The 21,824-nt window shown below is 56.1% G+C and overlaps 1 protein-coding gene across 1 annotated transcript; it reads left to right on the forward strand.

Annotated features, from left to right (window-relative positions):
* The first annotated feature begins 9,173 nt into the window (after window positions 1-9,173).
* LOC111149065 (LDL receptor related protein associated protein 1) lies at window positions 9,174-21,620 on the forward strand. Its single transcript, XM_022505971.1, has 8 exons — window positions 9,174-9,457; window positions 13,145-13,289; window positions 15,647-15,771; window positions 16,746-16,866; window positions 17,205-17,363; window positions 18,366-18,448; window positions 19,871-20,047; window positions 21,316-21,620. Exons 1-8 carry the CDS (start codon window positions 9,215-9,217, stop codon window positions 21,376-21,378), a joined length of 1,116 nt encoding a protein of 371 aa, XP_022361679.1. The 5' UTR covers window positions 9,174-9,214; the 3' UTR covers window positions 21,379-21,620.
* The last annotated feature ends 204 nt before the right edge of the window (window positions 21,621-21,824 follow it).

A 21,824-nucleotide genomic window follows, 5' to 3' on the forward strand; every position in this document is an offset into this window, starting at 1 on the left:
GTTGCAGTCCTGAGATCAGTCCCAGGAAGGGTTGTGAGCTTCCTTCCCCTGGGACACATCCCTCCCACCGCCATTGGTGAGACAAAGCCCCTTCCCCAAATTCCACAGCTCACGAGACGGGGCCTTGGGTGTAGGCTGCTCCATAAAGCCCCTGGTCCCCCAGTGGCAGAACCCAGGCACCGAGCACAGACTCCGCCAGAGACCTAGCGGCACAAGGTGTGGGGCTTGGCCTGAAGCCATTTCAGCAGATGCCACAGCCTCGCAAAGCCAGACCCACACAAAAGGACCTCCGTGTGTGTCTCCCCGGGGGAGGCTGGAGCATGGAGGAGGATGAACTCTTATAAAAACGTCAATTTCTTTAAAGCGTGTTTGCAGCAATGGCTGTTCTGCGCCAAGTTTAAGCCTGGTGGGAGTTTCATGTCAGATTTTTGAGTGGGTGTTTGGAGCAGACAAGTTAATTGTCCTTGTGTGGGGTGAGCAGCTGAGCGACGATCGAGGGACCTAGGTGGGGTGCTTCCTGGCTCGGCCAGCAAGTGATGCTCCAGGGAGAGCAAAGGACAGCGGAGCAGAGGCCCTAGGAACACGGGGCAGGAGTCCCCACGTCCCCTCCACAGCGACACGCCTGGGGAAGGACTCTCCAGGCCAGCCCGCATCTCCACGGGACCATGATGCCTGAGCAGGCAGAAATTATGGGGGCAGAGAAGCCTGGGAAAGGAGGCTCAGAGCTGCCTTTTCACTCTCAGCCTTCAACCCCAGCCTTCTTCAGAGATGGATCCCACTGGAGTCTCTCGTAGGCCTCTTCTGGATCTGAAGTGGGCATGAGATACTTACCATCCAGTCCTTTTTCCCATTATCACCAGGGACTCTGTGGCACCCAGTTTTTGAGAAAAGATGGCATATTCTAGGACCAGCCTGGGAACAAGGGAGGAATTCATCAGTCATCCTTCACCCATCCATCCATCCATCCATCCATCCATCATCCACCACCTACTCACCCTTCCATCCACCCACCCATCCAACCATCCATCATTTCCACAAACTTTCACTGAGTACCAACTCTGAGCAACAGAAGACAAAGATGCGGGAAACAGAGTTCCTGCTCCCAGAGCACACAGTCCAGAGGGAAGAGGACTTGCACACAAACACAAGACAAAGTTGCAGATAGTGGCCAGCCTGCAGTCCATGTCCCTGGGGGACCACTGGGGGACATTGGTCCAAGGAAGAAAAGACGTGAGGAATTGGAAGTTGCTGCCCACCATGTTGGATGCCCACCATGACGGCTGGTGGGGAAGAGGGAGGACAAGGGAGATGATGCGGTAAACATGCGGAGGGGTCAATGGTTGGTAAGACTGGCAGGCTTAAGTTCCAGCACTTGTAGCTTTGAGGCAGGGCATGGAGGAAGTCAGCGGGACAGAGACAAGGTGGTGACTGCCGAGTGGGTGCCTGAGACTGTTCAGGGAGCAAAGAGAACCTACAGCCATGGGTCACAATGCCTGGTGTGTGGCCATGAGAGTCAGTGGCTGGCCTAGGTTGGAGGTCTAAGTCCTCAGGGATCAGCAGGCTGGGGCTGTGGGCAGGTCACCCACCTGGAGATGGAAATCACCAAGGACCAGAAAGGGAGAAGTGTCAGAGAGAGGGATGTTGTTTTTGAAGGACCAGCAAGCACCTGTTTTCAGTTAGAGCAAGGTCAAGGGCACATTCAGACAAAGGGTTTAGGAAGAGGGGATGTTGCTCATGGCTGGTTATGGGTTCAAGAGGACACCGGGGAAGGGTTTGAGGGTGGTTGGGAGGGGGTGGGAGAAGGACTCAGAGAAGGGGTTATACAAGCTATAGGCCAAGAGTGGCCTGGAGACTTAAACTTGATCAAGGGAGAATGAGCATACCCAGATTTGTCCTAAAGTCTGTAGCGGCAGGTGGTGGTAGGAAGCGGTGAAGGTCATGGGTTTTGCCCAGAGATGTCATTCATGCCTGCTGGGAGCCAGCTGAGGGTGGACTTACCCCAGGCCCCTCCCGGAGGCCCACAATTTGTTTTGCTAAGAGAGATATCCTGCCTGCAAGCTGCCCCTTCCTTTGATAGGTGACACAGCCTGAACGTGGCCTCTTCCAGGGGCACAGGAAAGCTTTGCTGTCCATTCTCCTGAAAGCTAAGGGCCCTCGCTCCAGGCTCTCTGGCCCTGTGTTCGTCTCTGTGTCCACACACCCTCACCCCAGGCAGGCAGGGACCTCTACTCCACATGGGGTCCTCAGTGTCCCTCATGGGCAGGGCCAGGCATGGCATGGTGAACTGAGTTGGGGAGGAAGAAGCTGACAGTTACTAAAATCAGTGTTCAGCCCTGAAGGAGGAGCCCAGGAGATGAGGGACCCTGCTGTGTGCCAGGCCCTGGACCGAGTGCATTCACTCATCAAAACAGAAATTTCTCATTTTGATAAAGATAATGTACGTAGAGGAATGTGGAAAATGTGTCTGCACAGCTTGAAGGTCAATGACAGGACGTACACCTGTGCATGCCCTGCCCCCAGGTTAAGGAGCACAACACAGCCTGTGAGAGGGAGATCTGTGTCCACCTCCATCACGCCCTCCCTTCCCCAAGCCCAGAAAACCACCATCCCAACTTCTATTCATCCCTTTGCTTTTCCTGACAGTTTCACCAACTATGTTGCTCCCAATGTCAGCTGTCCCTTCGCTCTGGAGCGTGGACAGTGTGTGCCAACAGGGCTGGTAAGAAAAGGGTGGTTTTGCCACTGTAAGGTGAAGGTTTGCAGAGAAGGTTTTGGCTCTACCATGGCTTCTCTCTCCCTGTGAGTTTTAAGAGCTCTCTCTGGAGACACCAAGGAGCAAGGGAGAAACAGGTTTGTTACCACAGGGGCACTGCAGGGGGGGCTCTGTTGAGGACCAGGTACCAGACGACCCAACAGGTATCAGTTCTTGGAGGATGGGCCACCTGGACTGTCTCCACGTGAGCCCACTAAGACCCACCCACAGCCTCAGGAGCAGCGTGGAGCAACACACTTACATGAGGTGAAACGGATTACATCTGTGTCCCAGGTCTCAGGACACAGGCAGAAGAGCAGGGACTGGGGAACACATGGTGGAGACAAGTCCAGCTGAGAATTTGGGCCGGGCCACCTGGGCAGTCCATCTATAGATTTAAACCTGTGCAGGAATGGCAATGACAGCGTTTGACCTGTCTCTTGAGTCATGCTGCTCCAATGGGACCTCATTTCCCTCTGCATCTGGTCATCCCCGCCTTCATCCTGCTCTTGGGGCGGGGGATCCTTTCCATCCCTCCCAAATGCACCCTCCATTGGGCCTCATATCCTTGTCTTCCTCTTCTTGCTTTATGTTCTGACTTTGGCAGAGCATTTGCATGTCTGGAATAGCTTTAAGAAAGTCGCATTGGGTACTTGCATACTTTCTTGGTAGTTTGACTAGGTATAGAATTCTAGGTTGAAGGCCAATATCCCTTGGCATTTTGAGGTCTCACTGCAAAGGTTGGTATTGAAACGTCTGTAGGTATTTTATGCCCTGTTTGCTGATTTTTCTCCTCAATTATCAAATCTTGGTTTTTGCCTCCAGAGTCCTGAAATGTCACACCAATCTACTTCAGTGTGGGTCTACTTTTACTCACTGTTGGCGTCAGGGGACAGGTCCTTTCAACCTGGCAACTTCTGTCCTTCGGATTTGGAAATTTGTCTTACTTCTTTGATAGTTCTATCATGCCTCAATTTTTTGTCCTTTCTTTCTGAAACTCCTGTTATTCAAGCAATAGATCTCCTAAACAGGAAATCTAGTTTTTTCCTTGTCTATTCTTTTCCTATCTCTTCATCGCTTCAAACTGCTTTATCAGAAATTTCCTCAATATTATTTGCTTTTTATTCCACCTGGGTTTTCATATCTGTTATCATGTTTGTAGTTTCCAATAGCTCCTTTTGTTCCCTGAATTGTACTTATTTTCCTTCTATAATATCATATATTGTATGTAATTCTATACTTATGTGTGTGCATGTATATGTATATTCTATGGATTTAACACTTTCTTTCTATGAGATTAAAAGCAGTCATTTTTACCCTTTTTTTCTCCCTGCACGGTTTTTATTTTCTCCTAGTTGCTTTTTTGTTATTGCCTATTTGCTTGAGCCTGTGTGTGTGTGTGTGTGTGTCTGTGTGTGTGTGTGTGTGTGTTTCTCTCTTTCTCTCTCTTCCACATTAAGAGCTGCCCTTTCATTTTTAAGAATCCTTAACTGAGGGCCACCTGGGTGGCTCAGTAGGTTGAAGCCTCTGCCTTCGGCTCAGGTCATGATCCTGGGGTCCTGAGATCAAGCCTCGCATCCGGCTCTCTGCTCAGTGGGGAGCCTGCTTCCCCCCCTCCCCGCCTGCCTCTCTGCCTACTTGTGATCTCTGTCAAATAAATAAAATCTTAAAAAAAAAAAAAAAAAAAGAATCCTTAGCTGACTGTGCATGATAAAGAAAGGGGATTTAAGAGTTGTTGGAAGCCCTGCCCACTTGCATGGTGTTTATTGACATAGGGCCTCACTGTACAGTGATCTTGGGGGGCCCTTGTTGGGTTACTCCTGCTAAGAACATCATGGTTCTTTCCTACTGAGATGGTCTGATTCAACTGAGATGTTTCTTCTAATCTCCTGTCTGGAGGCTGAGAACCCAGCTATCAGTGTTCTGAGCGGAACAGGGAAAGAAGACTGGGTGTCCCTACAGTTAACGTTCAGGGTAATTTAACCTCCTGTGTGCATGTGTGCACACGTGTGTGTTTTATCTTAAGATAAACTTTACACACAATGAAATCACAGATCTTAAACATACAATGTAATGACCTTTCACAAATACACACACTCCCCCAACCCATATTTCAATCAAAATATCAAACATTTTCTTCACTCCAGAAAGTTCTCTCGTGCTTCCTTCCAATTAATCATCAACTCCCCGACCACCACCCCACCGTAGGCAACTAAGGTTCTGATACCTAGCATCAGAGATTTTTTGTCTGACCTTGAACTGCAGAAAATGCAGTCATATAGACACTGTTCTCTTTTGGTTTTGGTTTACTAAACTGCTCATAGCAATAAGACTTCTCCACGCTGCGTGTAGCTGTTCATTTTTTGTTGTGTTTTTTTTTTTTCTTTTTGCTGAGTAGCATTCCTTTGTAGGCATATACCACAATTTGTTACCAATTTTCCAACTGTTGGGCACTTGAGTTGTTTAAAATTTCGTATACTATGAATAAAGCTGCCAGAACATTCTTGTACAGTCTTTTTACAGATACATGCTTTAATTTACCTTGGGCAACCTAGAGTGGAATCGCTGGGTTTGAAAGAGGATGTCCACCACCTCCATTCTGACCTCAGCCTATACTTCCTGATACATTCTTCTTTTCAGCTCAGCTCTGGCAAAAGACTGGGGAGTGGATGGGGAGTGGGGAAGCATCTGTGATCGGAACTGAAACTAGCTCTCAAGCAATAGCAGCTGCCCTGTGCAAGCAAGAACCGCCCCCCACCCCACCATTGGCCCCGAGACAATGACAATCTCACCTTCACTGCCCACCTGCATGGACCCACCAGCCTTGGTCCCACATTTTCTTCATATAAACCTGGACATATTCTCCACCCTTCGGAGATAGTCTGAGATGTTAGTCTGCTGGCTTCCAGATGGCGGCCTCACTGAAATAAATCCCTTTCCTGTTTCACCAGCACTCATCTCTCTGCCTGTGGATTTTATCAGCGACAAGTGGCCAAACCTGGTCTGCCTGGGATCCCCCAGAGCCAGGTGCTCGTGTACCCCTGTGCCCTAGCTACAGGTTCATAGAATTGAACCCATTGGATTGGGTCATAGAGTAAGTGTTTCCTGAATTGCATAAGAAACTGACAAAGGGTCTCGCCAAGTGGTTGAGTATTTTACACTCCCACCAGCAAAGTGGGAGCCTTTTAATGGCTTCATATTTTTCCCAACATAGGACATTGTGAACCTAATTTTGGCTGTTCTACTGGGCACGATGTAGTGTGCTGAATAATGACAACTGTGGTGGATATCCTTGCATTCTTTCAAGTGCTCAACATTTCCCGGTTAAGTAGGATGCGAGTTCTACATTTTGTGTAGACGACCCTTATTCAATTGCAAAAGTCCCCTTCTAGTGCCAGGGGGCTGAATGATTTGTCACAAACGGGTGTTGGATTTGTCAAGCGCTTCAACTAGACTTATTTGTGAATGATATGTGTTCTTCTTCCTCTTTTATTCTATTAATAAAGAGAATTTCATCAATCCATTTCAAATATGAAGCCAAGCTTATTTATATATCGCAGAATTCTATTTGCTAATACTTTGTTATGGATTGTTGTGTCTGTGTTTGACACGGGAGCAGAAGGCTAGCTGAGGACAAAGCAGAAGCTAACCCTCAAACAACCCCCCACCTTCAGGGTTGGACTTGTGTGTTATTCTTCCAGGAAGCTCCCAACTGTCTTAATATCATCGCTTTACTAGAGCAGAAAACAGCCTCGACAATAGCAAGGCCTGCAGTATCCTGTGAGTCTTTAACATATGAAAATCCTTTTGAAACCTCCTTTTTCCTTACCTCCCCTAACTCCCATGTATATAATCAGCTTACCCCTCACAACTCCAGCGTGGCCACTCTTTCTGCCCAGGGGTCCTGTCCCCATGCTTTAATACCACTGATGAGGGAGCAGGAGGCTGGCTGAAGACAAAGCAAAAGCTGGCACCTTGCACTGCCTATCCACCCGCTCCCCTAGGTAATGTGTGTGACATTCCTCAGGCACCCCTGACTGCCATAAAAGAGAAACAAATAGTTAACTTGCAGAGATCACAATCCTGCCAAACAGGAATCTCCCAACTATCTTGATGTTAATGGCTTGCTAAAAGACAACTGTGGTCTCCAACTTCTAGGCCCTCTTCAGCATATGAAAACTCCATTGAAACCTTCCTTTCCCTCACCTTCCCCCAACCGCAGGGTACATAAACTGCCATCCCTCACAATCTGGGGCAGCAGCTCTTCCTGCCCACAGGTCCTGTCCCCGTGCTTTAATAAACCACCATTTTGCACCAAAGATGTCTCAAGAATTCTTTCTTGGTCATCGGATCCGGACCTCAGCCCACTGAACCTCACCTAGGTTCTAGAACTTCATCACCACCATCAATTTGCACCAAAGACATCTTAAGAATTCTCTCTTGGTCATCGGCTCCAGACCCCACTGCACCAAACCTCACCTCCAAAACCACATTAATAGAATTGCTTCTAGGCAGTAGAACATGAGCAAAAGTGATAGGCCTGGCTCTCTAACCACCTCCCCTGTGAGATCCTCAACACTCTCTCCCCTTGCGCCAGTGGGAAGCGATCTTGAAAGTCCTGTGTTGAAGATGGGGCAGCCCAGTCCCCATATCATGACCCAGAGGACAACTACCTGTCGGTCAGTCTTGAACAGGGAAGAAAATAAACATATATCCTCTTGGGGGTCTTTATGCACTTATTAGGTAAGAAACAGGACAGGTGCATTAAATGATGTAGTAAAGATGTTAGGGTTCAAAGCCAATGGCCAAATAGGAATTCTTGAGCCATCTTTGGTGCAAAAAGGTGGTTTTAATAAAGCAAAGAGACAGGACCCTAGGGCAGGAAGAGCCACACTGGGGTTAGGAGGCCCATTATATACTTTCAAATTGGGAGAGGATTAGGGATAGCATAAGTGTTTAAGGAATTTTGGAAGCAAGGTTTCCAGGACCTTGACGGGGCTAGCTGCTGTTGAGAAAAGGTCACTTATTACCATCTAATAAAACCTTAGTCATGAGACCCTTCAGATGTGTATCAGGAGGGCGTGGGCGTTGCGATTGGGGATGGTTGCCAACACATATCTTAGGAGACAGAGATAAAGGAAGTTTCCAAAGGAATTTTTATGTTAAGGCAGATTAACAGGATCCTGGGGGTCAGGCTAAGGTTGCCTTTTGCCCTCAGCAGAGTATCAATATCAAGGCAGCTGAGCTCCTACAGGAATGTCACTCTGCCTGTTGCAAGGACTTGTCAGCGGGTTGTAGGTAGTAAAGAAATTGAGTTTTTCTTTTGCCTTTGTTTCCCACTTCATTAAAGACTAACAGCCAGGCCACTGAAGTACAGAGACTGAAGTTAATCTTTGCCTGAAAAGACTAAACCAGACAAACATGAAAGAAGAACTCCCAAGATCCTGGGGTCAGGCAGGAAAGAGAGTAAGGCCCTCCTCCAGTTCAGGCACTTTAAGCACAGGGCACAATTTTAAAGGAAATACTGCTTCAGCCCAAGAGGCCCAAGTACTCTCCAGCCCCATCCTTGGTCCTTAACGTCCCTCCTATCCCAAGGCCTCCCTTCCTGGCACAACCCACCACCCTGCGAGGCCTTTCAGGTCACTCTTACTAGGTGGGTTCACCCTGTCTCTTCTCCTGCCCCAAAGCCCCGAGTCAGTGACCCCACTGAACCATCTACCTCAAGCCCCTGAGGGCAGCGATCTGCAGCTCGCTCCAGGGCATGCCCACCCCACCCAACACTGGGTCCTTGGGTTGAACGTTACTGATTTACCAAAATTCAACAGGGCGGGAACAAGGCAGGTGCACAAGTATCTCTAATACAGAAACAGCGTGGAGAGGAAATGTAGGGAGGTGGTTCAAAGACATCATAAGGGTGCAGCCGCCAGCCCCCACCCCAGTCCCCGGGAAAAGCTTCCGCGGGGCGGGAGTAAGAAGGCCCAGACTTCTGGAACCCCCGACACTCAGCTTGTCTTCCCCTGTCAAGGGAAGGAGTGCCTAGCAGGGGCGACCTTCCCGCAACCCACAGGGACAAGAAAGGCTCCCATCACTGCCGCTGACACCGGAACCATCTGAGAATCGTCGGGGTTCCGGAACTGTTTACTCTTCCCGGGAAGCAGAGGGGAGGGGGACCTCTCCCACCATCCCGGAGTCAGGGAGGGGTCTTCACTCAACCTCGCAACCCCAAAAAGGGAAGCCCCAGCGCACTCCGCGCTCGAGGCCGCGGCGTGGTTGCCTTGGAAACGCTCAAGTGCCTCCGCAGGGCTTCGCGGGCCTCGTAGTCCCCCAGCGGCTTCGCTCGGGCAACCCGCGCGGAGAGGGACTACAACTCCCAGGAGGCCGCGCGGAGAGGCGGGGCCGACGCGCGGTGGGGCGGGGCCCCTTCGGCCTGAGGCGCGGGGTCTTCGCGGCCGGAGGAGAAAGATGGCGACGCAGAGGCTAGGAGCGGGGCCGCGCGGGCTCCCGCAGCCGCAGCTGCTGGTGCTGCTGCTGCTGCTCCTGGTGCTGCTGTTGCTGCTTGGGCCCTGGCCGGCGGCGGGCCACGGCGGTAAATACTCGCGGGAGAAGAATGAGCCCGAGTTGCCGCCGAAGCGCGAGCCCCCGAACTCCCCCGGCGGGGAGTTCCGCATGGAGAAGCTCAACCAGCTGTGGGAGAAGGCCCAGCGGGTGAGCGGCGGCCGGGGCCTCCCGTGACCCCGCGGGCCGGGGCGTCCCCGTCTCCTGTGACCGCGAGGGGTGGGGGCGGGGCGGGCGTCCCGTGTGTCCTGTGACCCCGGGGCCAGTGGGGCCCGGGGATGTCCCCTGTGTCCTGGGTAGCGGGGCTCCGGGGCATCCTCTGTCTCCTGTGACCCCGGGGACGGGGTGTCCCCTGTCTCCTGGGGCCACGGGGCCAGCGGGGGCCGGACATTCTCTGTCTCCCCGGACCCGGGCGGGCGAGAGACATGCTGCGGGGTCGGGCGTCTTCTATCTGCAGGGCGATGGGGCCTGGTTCTCCTTTAGTCCTGGGGCTTTGCAGGGCCTGGTGCTTTCCTGTCTTTCGTTCTGGGGACCCGAGGGGCTTGGGTCTCCTCTACTCGGGGGTTACAGCTCAGGCTGGCCCCGTGATTCTTGCCTTGGTATGCAGATGCCATGGTTAGGGTTGGGGGTCCTTTGAGAAGGCCCTGAAACTCACTCCTGGTCTTGTGAGACCCCAGTGGGGACCCGGGAAGTACTGTGGAGTTCTTACGTTTGGTGTCTTGACTTTCTGTGACATTATCTGGTTCCTCTTTGATAGAAGTGCTTCGGAGAGCTGTAGGCCAAACGGGAACCAGGGCTCCTTCTGCCTGGTCCTGTGGGTCTTGTGAAATCGTGACATCGTCAGTGTCTCAAGGCTGCTGAGCAGCGGGGGAGCAAGGGCTGTTCTCAGAGCTTTGGGAGTGGAGTGAAGCCGAGCCTCTGGGGGTGGTGCCCACGTGCACACTGATGGTCCCTGGCCGCTGTGCCCTGCCTCGTGTTCTGGTGTTCCGGTGGGGGACACAGGACAGGGCTGGGGACAGGTCCTGAGCTGGCTCACAGAGCGCCAGTGCACAGCGTTCACACACCCAGTTCTTGGAGCTCCAAGCTCCTGTCGGGTTCCTCTCCTGACCTTGTGATTAGAATGTGTTGAGGTGTTGTCCTGGGAGGTGGGAGGGCCAGAAGAGGAGGGGAGACTGTGTTTCCCTTGTTCTCTGTGGGCTTCGTTCCTTTGCTGCGGGTAGGACTTAGGAAGGGCAGGTCGGCGTCCTGTCCTGTTCTGTCCTTGGTGCTGCCTTGCCACGTACAGGTAAGACTGCTCCCATGTAGAGGCCTCGACCTCACGGTCTCCCAGGGAACTCCCCAGTGTCCACCTGGGGGCCAGCCTCCTGAAATTGTGTGCACAGTCGCTCTGCCTGAGTGCAGAGCCGTGGCTGAGGCAGAGGATTGAGTGGAGCCTGGTTCCCAGTGATTGTTTCACCACTTTGCTTAGATATGATTGACGTATAAAAAACTGTGCATAGTTAGTACGTTCATCTTGGTGAATTTGACGGGAAGTATCCACCTGGGAAACCATCGACATGTGTGGGCCGTGAACATGGCCCTTGTTTTGGAGGAGGCTTTCTTCCTGTGTGTTTGCTTGTCTCTTCATTCTTGATACTTTACCTGACTGTTTAATATTGAACACTCTGCTCTGCATTTGAGTTCTACTGACTAGTCCTCTTCCTGTGAGGCATTAACGTTTAACTGGAAGAGATTGAAGGAGTCCAGAGAGGGAGTGTTTGCCCGGAGCTGTCTTTGCCTCTTTCTCGATGGGACCTGACCACCCCTGTGTCCGGGTGTTGACACTGCAGGTGGCATCTGTGCTGAGCCCACCGGTATCTGCATTTCAGCAAAAGGGCTGATGTTTGAGAGAGGCCCCGGGTAACTAGACCCCCAGGGGCTTCAGATGTGAGAAGCAGCGACTCAGTCTGCAGCTCCGGGGCTCCTGACTGGCTGTCATGTTGATCTCCCGCCAGGGCCCTGGGGAGGTGGACAGCTAAGGAAGTAAGAGGTGAGTGGGAATATTGCCCTGAGGTCCTCAGATCTGTCCCCCGATGGTGGAACTAGCTGGCAGGCAGAGAACACTGAGTCCCCAAGAGGGTCCAGGAGTCAGTGCAGTGTCGCACTAACCAGAGAGGGGAGAGCTGGGAGCCAGGCCCTCCCTGGCCCTGGCTGTGTCTCTCAGTGCAGACAGGCCCCAGGCTTACAGAGGATAGATCCCTTGGATACCTTGGTGTCCTGGGCAGACTGAGGGCCTGCCCTTCAGCTGCGCACCACCCAGTGCCCTATCTGCCCTTCCTGGAAAATCCGCATGCCCCAAACCACTGTCCAGTTCTTCTGCCCCGGGGATCCCACAGGTCAGGTGAGGCTGTGGCTCCAGCCTCCCCAGAGTCCTGGTGTTTTCCTGAGAGTGCCCACTGGGGGCATCCAGGCAACAGTGGGGCCTAGGACACAGCCTGGAAGGACAGGTGGGACTGTGTCAGCCTGGGTGCCCCTTGACGAGCCTAAGGCATCTGGGTGGGTACACGCAGGAGGCTTCTAAAGGAAGGGTTTGGGGCTCGGGAGAGGGAGTAGGAGCTGGAACACTGTGAGACAAATGCCTGCCCCAGGAGAGCCAGAGAGCCAGAGAGCCAGCAAAGGAGGGAGCAGCCCCATGCAGCAAGATCAAAGAAACTTTTAGAGCCTTAGGAGAGTTTCCCGCCCTAGGCCCTGCTGTTTATTTGGTGCCGTCTTTTTACTCCCGAGGAACTTTCCCTGTCTAGTTTTCAAGCTGATGAAAGACAGGGCCCACATTTTCTGGGCATCTCCTGAGAGGCCTAACCGGAGCTAGGCAGGGTCACCACTATGACCCTTGTAGCTGAAAAAGCACGTTGGCCGCAATCTGCCCAGCCCGTGTGGGTGGCAGGGGGCTGCTCTGTCTTGTAGCTTGTCCAGCAGCCCACCGTGGTATCTCTAGGTGCCCGGGGAGCGCTGGCAGGTCCAGCCACATGAAGACTGGTGGAATGTTCTGGTCTGAGGGACCAGCTTGAAGCACTTCTGTTGGTCTGGGCTGAACTGACAGCAGTCAGCAGGAAAGGCAGGAGCAGGGCCCAGTTTCTTGGCCACTCTGGGCCTCAGGCTTTCGTCCAGAGCCTTAGGCCACCTAAGACGAGTGCACGTCTCTTTCCAGCCTGGAGGCAGTGGGGGGGGGGTGCTGCACTTAGAGCCTTTTGTCATTGTGTCATTAGCCAGTCCCTTGTGGGTGGGGCATCTGTCAGGCAGGTTCACAGACTGATCTTTTCTTAATGTGGAAGTTTGCTATAATTTAGTCCACTGTCCTCTGATCATCGTGATTTATTTTTTTATTGTACTTACATGACACAAGGAGAAGGTGATGGTTTCCTCCCATGCTCAGCATTCATGTCCCTCCATCCTCACACCCCAATACCCGGGGCCCCACGAGTGTCACTGGGGTCCAGGTGGCTGGTGGGACATCCCAGTGTAGGAGCTGGCCCTGTGGCCTTAGGTGGGCTCAGAGAGAGGAGCTGGCAGCCAGGCTCAGGCCACTGTTGGCGGGCAACCCCTTGCGGATGTGGCATTTCTAGACCATGCCCGGCCGGGGAGCTCTTCCGGCGAGGCTCGAGAGCGGGCTCCCTGCAACCTTGCAGCGGGGCAGGCCGCCAAGGGCTCTACCGGGAACACGTGTGGGTTTTGACCTGCCAGGACCCTGCGTCCCCCTGCTCGTCTCCTAGTCACCCCTCCGTCGGGGTCTCCATCTCCCGGGTGGTGCTGTTGACTCATCTGGGGCTGGTTGTCAGCCTTGTCTGCTCTCAATCCTAGCTTCAGCTTTCCCCCGTGAAGCTGTCCGAGCTCCATGCAGATCTGAAGATGCAAGAAAGGGACGAATTCGCCTGGAAGAAGCTGAAGGCTGAGGGCCTGGACGAAGATGGAGAGAAGCAGGCTAAGCTCACGCGCAACCTCAGCGGTAGCTTTCTTCCCTATTCAGCACGGCAGGGGGGGAATGCGTGCTGGGCCCTGTGGCCCTGCGGTGGATGCAGCGCGGTTTGTGGCAGGAGTCGAGCGGGGCTGCCCGGCTGCTGCCTGTGCCACGGCTCACTTCTGAGGAGCCACCAGCCGTGGCCACGGCGGCCAGGCCATTTGGGAAGGCCCTTGACCAACGGAGGCGAGTCAGGACAGGGGTACCTGCGTGCAGTAACACACAGCGCTCAGGGCCCTGCAGCTGCTTGGCCCAGAAGGGGGGCCGGGGCCACCCCGCTGCTTGTGGTCCCCTGGAAGAGATAGTGGAGATGTTCCCAGGGTCTGTAAATTCATGGGAAAGCAGATTTCACATCATCTGTAATGAAATAACTTTCTAACAGAGTGGAATGTGTGGAGATGGGAAGTAGTGAGCTGCTTGTTACTGTGGGTATTTAAGACAGAGCAACTAGTCTGCCTAACCCCCCAGGATGCAAAAGACACGCGTCCTCAGGATGGAGAGGTGTCTCAAGCCCCCTTCTCCGCCTCCCGCCTGTGGCACACTCCAGGCGCAGGGCAGAACCTCCAGCTCACTGCCCAGGTGCCCCCGTACCCTCCGAGTCAGCTGTGTCTCGGGGCCACTCCCACACTGACTGCCTTGCCATCATCCTGTAGCGAAGAGCAGAGGGCAGAAGTCATGTTCCCGACCTGCCTGCTGGCGTCCCGGCCTGCCACCCCCCCGCCTGGGGATGCAAGCACACCCTCATCCGTCCAAGCCTGCTGTAGCTCCCTGCGGAGCCCCCCCCATGGGACTGGAGTAGCCATGGCTAGGTGGCCCCAGGTGTGGCCGGACCTGGAGTCCGCCTCGTAACCCAGCCACCATCCCACACGTTCACGGAGCCAGACAAGGGCTTCCTCAGACGTGACACCACATGGAGTGAGCGTCGTCTGTGATCCTGAGCCCAAATGCTGTCCATCCACATAGGCCTCCTGGAGGCACTTGTCTCCAGGCCCAGACAGACGATGGATGCTGAGAGAGGGTGAGTGAGTGTCCGTGACTGAGCCCAGCAGGGTTAACCCTGGGTTCTCTGACTTAGCTGCTGACGTCGCCCCAGCCACCCTTCATCCCTCACCGTTAGCCCTCACGAGATACCTCCGAGGTCTTCAGGCCACGTTGTGTGGACCTGCTTCTGGGTGAAGAAGTAGGTCTACTGCTGTCTCATACGGCCTCGTTCTAGAATGTGATGAGACACATGACAAACAGGACGGGGTAGCAGAAGGGTCAGGTGCATGGAGATGCGGAATCATTGCTCCCAGCTGGAATGCTTGGGGGCAACTCCAGAAGGCCAGGACAGGAGCCTGACCTGGAGTTACCCCTGAGGAAAGAAGGCTCTGGAAAGACCTGTAATCCTTGGTATGTCCTCCTTTCTGGAGAGAACCAGTCCCCAGTGGATGGCCCGGGGCCAAGACCGAGAGGAGCACAAGGGTGTAGAGAGGTCAGCCAGCTCCCGTCTCCCTCCCTGGTCTCCCGCCACCAGCCCTTGTCCTCCCACGCCTGCCTTCCAGCCCAATGTCTGAGTCTGGGTTCTGAGTGGAGCCATCTGTTTTCTGCTTCCTGGGTGCCAGGGTCTTGTGGCAGAAGACTCTGGAGACTGGGAAGCTGGAGGGCCACAGCAGACCCTCTTAAGCATTTGTCCCTCACTGGGCAGCTGGCTGTCTCCAGGATGTGGCCCGTACCCTCCCCATCTCCTCAGCTCTCCCCACCCCAGGACCATTGACAAGGCTGAGCCACACTGAGGGGACCACAGAGTGCAGTGCGGTGGTCAGACCAGGACCGAGACGTGAAAGGGAGGACCCAGGTGTAAGCAGGGCCATGCCCCTGCTATGCACCAGCTCCGTGGGGAGCAAACCGCGTCGAGTCCGCCATGTCCAGGCCAGTTTTGACAGAGAGGCCTCTGTCTCAGGATGGGTCGTGCTCTATCTACTCTGCTGTCTGGGCCAGCTGCCCTCGCGCCGGGCCCAGCATCCTCAGCAAGAGCAGCAAAGCTAGGCTTGCGCTTGTGGGGCCCCTTCCACTGGAGTGTTTGTCTCTGGCTCCAGTTCACGCTGAACCCCGACGGCTGGAATCTAGAACCTTCAGCCTTCCAGGCTGGTGAACGCACCCTGAGACGTGTGATTTGCCCTCGGAAGGGTCCCGTGTGGCAGCAGACTTGGAAGGCTGGGGCCAGGCCGAGCCCGACGACCTCGCTATCCCTCCGCCCTTCCTGCTCCCCCTTCCCTGGGACCGTTCATGTGCGTGCAGTGCAGACTGGGAGGTCCGGCAGGCGTGGCCGGGATTGGAGTAACGCCTCCCATGTCTCTTCCTAGTGATCCTGGCCAAGTATGGCCTGGATGGGAGAAAGGACGCCCGGGCTGTGAGCAGCAACTCCCTCAGTGACCCCGCCGAGGAGGACAGCCTGGAGGACCCCAGGCTGGAGAAGCTGTGGCACAAGGTACCCTAGGCGCTTCCTCTGGGCCCCAAGATCTGTACCCTAGCGTTGAGGCTTAAGGGGGCTGCTAGGGGCTGCTGCTGCTTAGGAGCCTGTTTCCAGGGGGATCTTGAGGAGTGGGGCTTTCTTCTTGGAACCCCAAGGCTGCTTTTCTGTGGTTGGGGCCCCTCCTGTGGGGCTTCCCTGCCTTGTAGGAGGGATGCTTGCCCACTCGGAGAAGGAATCGTGTGTGGTGGGCGCTGTCAGAGCCTCAAAGGACCAGAACAGGCTGGGCGATCTGTAAACGGCAAGGCTTACAGCAGCCCATGGGCCACGTGTTGTACTGTGTCCACTTGGTTTTGGAGTCAGAGCCTGTGTGCTGTCTGGTTCGGAAAGGCGTGCTCACGGGGCGGGTGTGTGGGGGCTGGGCTCCTGTGGGGTACAAAGCCCGGCTGGGTACGGGCAGGCAGCGGCTGGATGCGGCCGCGGCGGTCACTTGCTCCACAGCCCTTAATCTCCCAGCTCCTGTCTGGACCGCACTGAATTAGAATCAGAATTTGCACACCAGCCCATGTCCTTGGTCCAAGGGGAGAGGCTGCAGCAGCAGGAAGGGCGGGTCCACTGTGGAGAGTGCCCTGTGGCCACCAGGCTGAGCCCCAGGACTGCGTTCTTTGTGAGTCACCACACAGCCCCACAGGGCAGGTGGATGACCACGTGGAGACTGGCCTGAGATCCCTCCCAGGAGGGGACACTGCCCCACCCCACCTCCTTGGGGATCCTGCTGCTCCTACTCTTTGATGGCTGTCACCTCTCCGTGGAGCCTGGTGACGGGTCCTGCTTCGCCCTGTAGTTGAAGGGTCATCAAGCAAGAATACGGGAGCTAGGGTCCTGCCCGATATGAGGAGAGCTCAGCAGCAGCCCCCATGGAGTCCCGGCATGCGGCCTGGAGGGGTCACCCCAGGGCATGGGCTGGCTCCCAGTGTGTTCACTTCCCCCAGGCAAAGACATCAGGGAAGTTCTCCAGTGAGGAGCTGGCCAAGCTGTGGCGGGAGTTCCAACACCACAAGGAGAAAGTGCACGAATACAACGTCCTGCTGGAGACGCTGAGCAGGACCGAAGGTGTCCCCGCCCCTCCCTCCTGCAGGCAGCTCTGGGGGGTGTGCCCTCCCTCCCTGTGCACCCGGTCCATGGGTGGGACTCCCCCATCAGGCTCATTGGGGCACCTCTGACGACGTGAGCATGCTGGTCAGACGCAGGGACATGGGTCCCAGGTCGCCGTGGCTGCCCTTCCCGCACAGACACAGATGCCACCCCAGCATGTGGTGTCACCCCTGGGGACGTCAGCAAGCTGGGCGTGGGGCATGGGGTCACGGGTCGGCCCAGGGCATTTCTGCTGCAGCAGGCGGGGTCCCCAGCATCAGCTCACAGCCACCCCTCTCGGCGCCGGTCTCATGCAGAAGTTCAGGAAAACGTCATCAGCCCGTTTGACGTGAGCCGCGTCAAGGAAGACTTGCTGCACAGCAAACACGCGGAGCTCAAGGACCGGCTGCGGGGCATCAACCAGGCCTACGACCGCCTGCGCAAAGTCAGCCACCAGGGCTACGGCACCGAGACCGGTGAGTGCATGGCACGCTCCCTGCGCTCAGGCATCATTGCCGTGTGTCCCATGCCATCCGTGACGCAGTCCAGGCCCCCTGTGGTGGGCCGCTATCTGCCCTGCTCCCGCCCAAGGCCTGTGAAGGTATTGGGGAACACTGCGCAAGGCTGCCCCCCTTCTCAGGCTTCCTGCGTGCTCACATGGTCTCCAGCCTGAGCGTGCAGAGCAGGAGCACAGCAGGTGCTTCTGCTAGGGACGCAGCAGGTCAGGAGACCTGGAGTGGGGGCTGACCGTTGCCCCTGCCCCTCCCTACCCGAACTGTCCCCTCCCGGGATCCGCACCCAGCCAGCTCCTGTCTCTCCCGTGGTCTGCCGTATCCTTCCAGACATTCTCTATGAACCTCTTGAGGACCCTAGGCAGGAAGGGGTCAGTGGAAGGAGGGGGTGCCGCATGTGGCGGCATGCCTGCGGGGTGTGGGGCAGCTCTGACCAGCCTGCTCCCCAGTCTCCTCTGGGGAGGGAGAGGGGTGAGTGGCCCAGGTGGGCACTGTCACGGCGTCTGCTCGGGAGTGCTAGCCAACGTCAACAGGTCCTTTCCGTGTGCTTTGCTTCACTTTGGAGCCAGAAGGACAAGCAGTGGCTTAAACCTCAACCCGGAACTGTGGGTAGATTGACACAGTCCTGGCCCAGAGGCCCCAAGGAACCCTGACAGCTCCTGGTTCCCAGCACCCCTCCCCCAGCGAGGGGCTCTGCCACTGGGCCCCTCCCTCTCAAAGGTGCAGGCCAGCGAGAGTGTCGCCAAGGCCAGGTTCCAGTGATGCCTGGAGCTGTGGACTGAGCGTGCATGAGAACAGCCCTCCATTTGCTTCCAGACGGCACTAGACACCCACACGTGTGCGTGCAAGCACACAGCATGTCCCTGTGTATGTGTGTCCAGATGCTCACACTTGTGGCATCATCGGCCCCTGGGCGCCACTGGAGCCGCCACACAATCACCAGAACTGCTTTTGCTTTTCTGCCAGAGTTCGAGGAGCCCCGAGTGATTGATCTGTGGGACCTGGCCAAGTCCTCCAACTTCACTGAGAAGGAGCTGGAGTCCTTCCGGGTAAGGAAAGTGCTGGTGACGCCACCTCGCGTTGTTTGGCAACTCCTGTTGTCGCACTTTGTTCTAACGTGGAAAAGACTCTGAACTGTGGTGTGAGTGGCAGACCGGCAGGACCCAGCAGTTCCTGGGCCTTTTTCCTTATGTCCTGCATCCCTTTGCCATGCTGGTTGGTGGCTCTGGGGCACCACCGTGCCCACATCTCTGTGGATGGTGCTGGCCTCTGGTGGTTGGAGGGTCCGGCCCCGGGGCCGTCTGCTCAGCTTCGATATGCTGGCTGTGAGGACGGACAGCTGGGGTAGAAGCACACAAGTCCACCCTGTGTGGGGTTCTGTAGCGGCCCTGGAGGGAAGGGCCTTTGAGTTGCTGGAGTGTCGCCTCCTGGGGGTTGTGCTGTAACCAGGCCGCTACAGGCCAGTGGGTCAGGTCAGAAGCGTGTGGGCAAGAGGCCCCTCTTGGCTGAGGGAGCCTGCCATGGGGCTTCCAGCTGGGGCCTGTGGAGGGAGAGGTCATTCTGCCATGTGGGTCCTGGAGGCCACTGCTGCGCGCACGTACCACGGGGCCCACAGTCACAGGGGCAGGGAGAGAGGGTAGGAAAGGGGATAGCTGTGTAGTGGTGGGGACGGGGGCCTCTGAGGGATCACTGGCAGGCAGGAGAGGCAGGACACTAAGGAGACACAGCAGGGACATCGGTGACTGTCCAGCAGAGGTCCGTGTGTCAGCTTCCGCCGGGAGCTCAGCCCAGTTCACAGGGACGCATGTTGTCAGCCCTTGTGGTCCCCAGGCAGCCCACTTAGGCCCACCGGCAGTCTGGACGAGGTCACTGCTCAGCCAAGACCGGGCTGTCGGGGGCCGGCCAGCGAGACCAACCCAAGAGCACCGAGCAGGCGGCTGGGGTGGGGTGGGGCAGAAAGGGCCGTGTCACAGAGCCGCGGTGAGGTGGTGGCTGCAGCTGGTGGGACACAAGGCCATGGGGACAGCGGAGAGGACAGAGCAGTGTGGTTGTGGCTGAAGTCCCAGTCCAGTGTCAGGCTGGATGTGGGCTCAGGGCAAGAGGGGATCAGGTTCACCAAGGGGCGGCGGCAGGCCCGGGTACCAAACGTGGGCGGGGGCCCCATGAAGGCTATCCACTTGTGATGGCATCTCTGGTGGGTTGGGGCACTCTTTGTGTCCATGTGCACTGCTGCCTTGTCAGGGAGCAGCAGGGACAGCACCTGGAGCTGTCCCAGGCAGGGGGCACATTGAGGGGCTCGGGGTGTGCCCCCTCAGAGGAGGCAGCGCCCGGCTTCCCGCACTGAGCTCTGGCACCCAGCCCTAGGTGTGCCGCGGCTGCCCGGGTCCTGAGGGGGTGGGGAGGTCGACTGGGGACCCCAGAGCAGCACGAAGAGTCCAGTGGGGGGACGTTCATCTATTTAAACATTCTAGGAGGAGCTTAAGCACTTTGAAGCCAAAATCGAGAAGCACAACCACTATCAGAAGCAGCTGGAAATCTCTCACCAGAAACTGAAACACGTGGAGAGCTTCGGGGACCCAGAGCATGTGAGCCGGAACAAGGAGAAGTACGCCATGCTGGAGGAGAAGACCAAGGAGCTGGGCTACAAGGTATGTGTGCCTTGGGGTGTCCCCTGGCCCCACATGTGTACCGATCCCTCCCCTGCTGGCGGCAGGTGGTCATGTAGAGCTGTGGGACACCTCCGTCCCAGGCTTGTTCCCTTGGCCTGGTGACCCTGCACAGGGTATGCATGTGAGGCAGTGGCTTTGGCACACCTGCGTGTGCCCAGGAGGACAGTCCCCTGAGAATCCTGTGAGGTGTGTGTACAGGTTGTGTTTTCTCTTGTGGGAATGGGGACCGTCCCAGGGCAGCAGCAGGTGGCTCGAGCAGGATGGGGTCATTCCAGGGCTGGTCAGGCTGTTCGCGGTGACCCACAAAGCAGGTGCCCATCCAGGCATAGAAACAGGGTTGGCCCCCATGGGAGAAAGAAGCAGCAGGGCAGCGTGGATGCTTGGAGGGGCCGAAGGACGCACAGTACAATCTGGAAGCAAATGAGGTGGGTCATCTCTAGAGAGAGCAAAGGAGGAGAGATCCTCTCGTGCATCTCACTCTGGAGCCACAGGGATGGACCAGTCATCCAAACACGTGAAACTTTAGTGAGCCAAGGGGGTCTTGACCCAGGGGAGGGGCACGGGGTCCGGGCCCACCTGGCTGCCTGTCGGGGAGGAGGCAAGCACCCCGCGTGGGAGGTCAGCTCCAGAGTGCCGCTGCGGGGCAGGAACCTGCAGAGGGGAGTCTGGCTGTGATGGGCAGGGGCAGGCACAGGGTGGTCTCTACCTCATTACCGTGGCAGAAATGCACGTGTTTGGGACTCTGGGCTCCATGGGGCTGGGGTGCTGGGTGGTTCCTGGAGGGGCCCAGCCAGGTGACTTCTCTGTTCTCTGCCTCTCTGAGGGTCTGGGGTGGAAAACGTCTATCCGTGTCACTTGCCCTGTGCAGTGTTTTTAGCGGGTAGTGGTGGTCTAGTTGCGAGAAGCGGCTTTCATGGTTGATTTCCTGTTTTCAGACGGCAGACTTGCCGATCAAGAAAAGCGAGGCGCTGGGGCACCTGGGTGGCTCAGTGGGTTAAGTCTCTGCCTTCGGCTCAGGTCATGATCTCAGGGTCCTGGGATCGAGCCCCATGTCGGGCTCTCTGCTCAGCATGGAGCCTGCTTCCTCCTCTCTCTTCCTGCCTCTCTGCCTACCTGTGATCTCTCTCCGTCAAATAAATTAAAAAAAAAAAAAGAAAAAAGCGAGGCGCTCGGGTCCCTTCTAAGACCGTGCGTCTAGTGATGTCGGGCAGGTGGCCTCTGGGCTGACGCTGGGCTGTTGTTTTCAGGTGAAGAAGCATTTACAGGATCTGTCAGGCCGCATCTCCAGAGCTCGCCACAACGAACTCTGAAGGCCACAGGAGGCACCAGCGGGAAGAAGCGGGGCGCTGGGCATCTGCCTGAGCATGGCCCAGGGACCTGCGGTGGTGCTGGACACAAAACAGGACCTTGGACATGGCGTGTGGGGCCCAGCCGGGCATCCTTCACGCGGAAGGACTGCTTCCGATCCCCTGGGTGCCCGATGAGCCATGTATCAGACTCGTGTGAATCTGTCCCTGCGAGTACTGTGTCTTTAAAAACATGTCACACGGTGTCAGTTGTCTGTGATGTGACCTGTCCCTCGGTGGTCTCTCTACATCTGCATCTTGCTCCTCTTCCACCCCCATCCCGCATCTTTGCTGTGTGAGTGTGACATGGGTGGGACCGAGGGCCTCCCAGGGCCACAGTCCCCCGGGTTTGACCCCCGAGAGCAGGGTGGATTGAATTTCGAAGGGAGGGGTGACCTCTGGCCCAGGCC

This window comes from Enhydra lutris, unplaced genomic scaffold (assembly GCF_002288905.1).
Source record: "Enhydra lutris kenyoni isolate GAN:26980312 unplaced genomic scaffold, ASM228890v2 scaffoldscaffold21, whole genome shotgun sequence".
Classification (NCBI taxonomy): Eukaryota; Metazoa; Chordata; class Mammalia; order Carnivora; family Mustelidae; genus Enhydra; species Enhydra lutris.